General features: G+C 39.3%; 1 protein-coding gene across 1 annotated transcript; it reads right to left on the reverse strand.

The window, feature by feature from the left end:
- Positions 1 to 243: 243 nt before the first annotated feature.
- Positions 244 to 3,823, reverse strand: LOC132920890 (cytochrome P450 18a1-like). Its single transcript, XM_060983616.1, has 5 exons — positions 2,973 to 3,823; positions 2,220 to 2,341; positions 1,313 to 2,010; positions 1,041 to 1,216; positions 244 to 876 (listed from the first exon to the last, which is right to left on the reverse strand). Exons 1-5 carry the CDS (start codon positions 3,328 to 3,330, stop codon positions 692 to 694), a joined length of 1,539 nt encoding a protein of 512 aa, XP_060839599.1. The 5' UTR covers positions 3,331 to 3,823; the 3' UTR covers positions 244 to 691.
- Positions 3,824 to 5,080: the final 1,257 nt, after the last annotated feature.

Below are 5,080 nucleotides of genomic sequence, written 5' to 3' on the forward strand. Positions count from 1 at the left end.
TGAGGTTCAAAGTACTTTCTCACACACTTTTACTGGTAATTTATCGGATAAGATCTAAGTGTATATGCTTAAAAACTATGTGGTATTAACTATTAAACAAGGAAACTGATGTTGAAAAATAATTTTAAACCTTGGACAGCTCCGATTTGAAACGATTTAATAGTTCTTAGTCAAATAAGATGTCATTCGTGTCATATTAGTTGCATGAATAGTTCCCCTGAAGTAAATTAATATAACAAGTGATTGACAAAAACATATAACATTTAATTTTAATAGGTTGCTTGTACATTGGTAATATAAAAAAAATAACAATTATACCTTAATACGAAATAAAACACTACATCAAATATTTTTTACAAAAAATGGTATATGGCACTAAGTACATAAACATATCAATAGGAAAACATGCACTTCTAACTACTTTAAATAAACAAATACAATTTTTATTTTATATAACAGTATAAATTAAACTAAACTAGCTAGTCAATAAATAGTATGGTCTTAAATTAAATGTTAGAAAATGTATATAATTTATAGGGAACCACGTACAAAGTTGGTAAATAAATAATAAAACATTTTTAAACTAAACAATTATTATGGAATATTACTCAAATAAATACATAATATTCCATTAAAAATACATAAACAACCTAAGTAAGAGGATCTGAGAATAAAAAAGTAAAAATTAAATCTATTTGTGGCGTGCTTTCATGACGACCCTGAACGATTGTGGAGTCAGTGTGATACCGACTTGACCATCCATGCTAGGTAATTCGTCACCATCAGGTAGACATACATCGAATTCGTGTAACAAGGTCGAAAAGAACAAATATAGTTCCATTTGAGCTAACGTCTCACCCAGGCATTTTCTCCGACCTTTTATAAAAAAAAAAAAAAAAAAAATGCAACAATTAATTACTATTTCATAAAATATCACTTATAATTTATAACACATAGGTACATTTATTATGCATATTATGTGTATATAGTATACGATAATATATTGTATTATGTATTTAGAAAAAAATATAATAGCTTACCGACTCCGAAAGGTAAAAAACAATCGGGTTTTTTCACTTTGCCTTCGGCATTTATAAATCTCTCCGGCTTAAACGCCTCCGGTTCGTCCCATAAGTTCGGGTCGTTGTGTACAAAGTGTTGTAAAGGTATGATTTGAGCGCCCGTCGGTATATGATAACCATTGAGTGTTACATCACTGTTAAAACAATACAACACTTCGTGAAATGCTCGCACGTATAATATAATATTTGACGACCGTGTTACATATACGAAACGAGAATAAACAATTTACCTGGTTGTTGCGTGTGTCGTGCCCAAAGGCGTGATACTCGATTTCCGCAGTACTTCGTATAAGGTAGCCTGTGTATATGGTAAATTGGGGTAATCGTCGAGCACTGGCGATTTATATTGACCCACAACCGAATCGATCTCGTCTTGCACCTTGGTCATCACATCCGGATAATGGAGCATGTACACCATGGCCCACAAAATCGTATTCTTAATAGTCTCCATGCCGGCCGAAAACAAGTCACCGAGAATTTGCTGGACCTGCCGGTTTGGATCCAAACCCTGAAATAGTTGATCCATCGTGCCGGCTTCCTGGGAGCGTTTTATCTCCAACAAGTAAGCGTCGACCAGGTCTCGAATGCAATTCGGATCGAATGTACTCCTGTGTTCATCGATAATATTTTGAAAGTATCCGGCGATTTCTCGATGGTTATTCTTGATTTTTTCCTGTATGTTTCGTTCGTCATTAATATGACGTCTCGGCAAAAACAAACTCACCGGCCTCAACATGCCGAACAGCTTGAAACCTTCATCGACCATGTGCATGTACCGCTCGAAGCGCGGGTCGTTCGGTTCGAATCTAACACTCATCGTCAATGAACTAATTACGTTGGTGATGGCCAGACATAACGAACCAGCATTTAGATCTATTGGTTTACCACAAGCCTTGTGAAATGTTTCCGTTAACGTCGATACTTCGATCTGTGTAAAAAAAAAATTAATTAATAATAATAAGCGTACGTTAAAATTAAATTGCATTTTTATTAATTAACAAACGTCGGTACACTGAAATCTCTCATATACGCGTATTGATTTTATTATATTAAAATTTCGAAAATATTGGTTATCGTGTACAATATTAGTTTTTACGAAGTATAGTATTTATGTATTAATGATATGACGTTACTTACCATTATTCTGTTTTCCATGTTCAACCTGTTGTGGCCCGTGAACGTCATCCCCATGTGTCGAAGTACCAAGTGCAAAAACTTCCTTTGCGACTCCCATAACTTCCCAGTACTATTTACCGCTCCTGTACATAAAAAGTAACGTTTCTAATAACAAGTCTGGTCGGTATGGAAATGACATACAGTATTTTATTATTATTATTATTATTATTATTATTCTAGCCATTATTCGCGTGTCCGTACACGTTGTGTAATGTAGTAGTAGTAGTAATAGTTGCAGTATAGTAGTGGCAGTAGCAACAGTACGGGCCACGTGATTATTTAATAATTAATATTGTGCCGGCGTATAGTATGTCAAAAAAAATTGCGACACAGTTTCAAAATATTATATTCAACGTGCATGATATCTCGTCATCTCGAGGACACGCGTATATATTTTATTTGAATAAAAAATTTAAAAAAAAAGTTAATAGCTTACATCGGTACACGACATAATATTATAATATTAATAATATGCATTTAAAAAGTCGATTTACGATGAAACGATGACGAGAAAAAAAAACCCATGGTAAAGATTACTAATATAATTTTATGTTCGGGTACAATCAATTATTACATTATACACACATATATACGTCGGTCGTGTCGTCGTAATAACGTCCGAAAATAAAAGACCTTCGAAGTCCACGTGGATTGAGCAATACAAAACGCATATTATTATTATTATAGAAACGGGCGAATTAAACAGCGACTTACCGTATCCGCCGATGATGTCCATGTACCCGTCGTTGGGCCGGCCGGTGATCTGTTTCATGTCGAACGCGGTCTTGATGAGCTTGTGGTCGCTGAGAAGTATGACGGTGTTGCCGCGCTGCGTAAACGAGCATATGGGCCCGTACCGGCGGGCCAGCTCGTTGTACTTGAGGTACGTGCAGTGGTTGGACAAAAACGGCGCGTACCCCAAGAACGGTACGCCCCACGGCCCGGGTGGCAGCGTCCTGGCGGCCCGCAGCTGCTGGTACGCCGAGTAGGTCAGACCCAGCGCCGCGGCGACCGCGTTCAGCCACAGTTCCCGGCTGTATCCGCCGCCGTCGGACATGATCTCGGCCGTCATCTCGCGCCGCCTCCGCCGCGCGGAGAGCCGATGTACCCGGTGGTGCGAACAAAACGGGCGAACGGGCGAGGAGACGTATTGTGTTGGGCGACGTGCGTATGGCGGACGGTGAAAATATTAAAATACAATATTTATATATTATGTATCGGATGGATATATTATATAAAACAATATTATGTGAAACGACTTTTTTTTTATTTATTTTTTCGAAAAATCACTCCCGACTGCAATTATTGATAATATATATTATAACGGCGAGCGCGCGAAAATAATAACAATCTATACGATATTATTATTGGTGATATATTATAATATCGATGGCGATGGTGATGGTCGATGGTGACGGCGATGGTGGATATATAATAATAATATAACAATATGTGATACAGTATATAACAGCGCAAGTGTGTACTCTGCAGAGTCAGTGTTTACGCAAGAGACGCGTGCGTCGGCATCGAAGAGTTGGGATCACTTTTGAAAATAATCGTGGGAGAGTACTTCTTTTGGTCTTTTATAATATATCGGGGTGTCGAAAGCCCATATAGTAGGGATAGGCGTGTGCGTGCGTGTGTGCGTGCGTGCGGGCGTGCGTGTGTGCGCGCGAGGTAGGTACACCTCGTATAATACATATTATATTATATACGCCCGGGTATACAGGTGTGTGTGCGCGCGCGTGTGTGTGTGTGTGTATGTGTGACGTGTGTGTACAGGTATACACGTGTATGCCTGCACGCGTGTGAGTGTGTGTTTTCTTTCTTTTTAAATATTTTGTTGTTGTTTTCTCTCTCTCTGACCAGCGCGCGCGCGGTTGTAGGGGGATACCCGCGATCCGGGGCGGCGGCGGAGGAGGAGCGCGAGAGCGTTCGAGATTTCCTTCCCTTTTTTTTTTTATTTCTTTTTCGTATGTCTCGCTTTTTTTCTCTCTATCGCGCGCAACGGGTACCCGTGCGGCGTTATTTTTTCTCTCTGTCACACTCTCTCGTTCACAAACACACACACACACACACACACACATACATACACGCGCGCGCGCGCGCGGCGCGGTCCCTACTCCCAGCACGCGGCGGTGACGACGGCCCAAAGAGCGAGTTTCGCCAGGCCCCGGCGGTCGTCGCGCGGACAGACGCGGCTGAGCGTTGGGCCGGCGCACACCGCGACCACCGATTATTTATTTCACGCACGTATACATATACATGCACACTCGTAGATCCTCCCAACGGCAAGCCGCGCCGCGCCCACAACACATGTATTTCGAACGAACGTTATTTTTGATTTTTTTTTTCTTTTCGATATTTCACGCCGTACACATAAATAATATATAAACGGTATAACATATTATACGTACAAGTATGTGTGTGTGTGTGTGTGTGCGTGTACGTAAGTGCATGTTTGTGTTTTTGTTTTGCTTCTAATTCCGATATGTTTCGACGTATTCGCCGAGAACTCTGAAAACAATGTTTTAGTCGTTTAAATAGTTCGTTAGAAAACCAAATAGAGGGATATAATATATATATATAATAATAATAAATAACCAGAACATAGGACACCAGAAACGGCAAGTTGAGTTTGGGAACTTTCGCTTTAGACATTTATATACCTATATTATATTATATTAACGGTCATTTTCACAAAACGAGTCTGTTATATTGTTTTGTTTGTGTTTACGTATGGGAAAATAAATATTTCTAACCATAGAACTTTCGTATATTAGTTATAGGTATAGGTACTACATAACAAACCTATGCGATAT

Source organism: Rhopalosiphum padi, chromosome 2 (assembly GCF_020882245.1).
Source record: "Rhopalosiphum padi isolate XX-2018 chromosome 2, ASM2088224v1, whole genome shotgun sequence".
In the NCBI taxonomy this organism is placed as follows: Eukaryota; Metazoa; Arthropoda; class Insecta; order Hemiptera; family Aphididae; genus Rhopalosiphum; species Rhopalosiphum padi.

What these genes read in the sequence shown, in the direction of transcription:
- LOC132920890 (XM_060983616.1), bottom strand. Translation starts at nt 3,330, where the DNA reads ATGACGGCCGAGATCATGTCCGACGGCGGCGGATACAGCCGGGAACTG. An exon ending in GGACATCATCGGCGGATACG is followed by an intron (nt 2,342 to 2,972) that starts GTAAGTCGCTGT and finishes TTTTATGTACAG; the next exon opens with GAGCGGTAAATAGTACTGGG. An exon ending in ACATGGAAAACAGAATAATG is followed by an intron (nt 2,011 to 2,219) that starts GTAAGTAACGTC and finishes TTTTTTACACAG; the next exon opens with ATCGAAGTATCGACGTTAAC.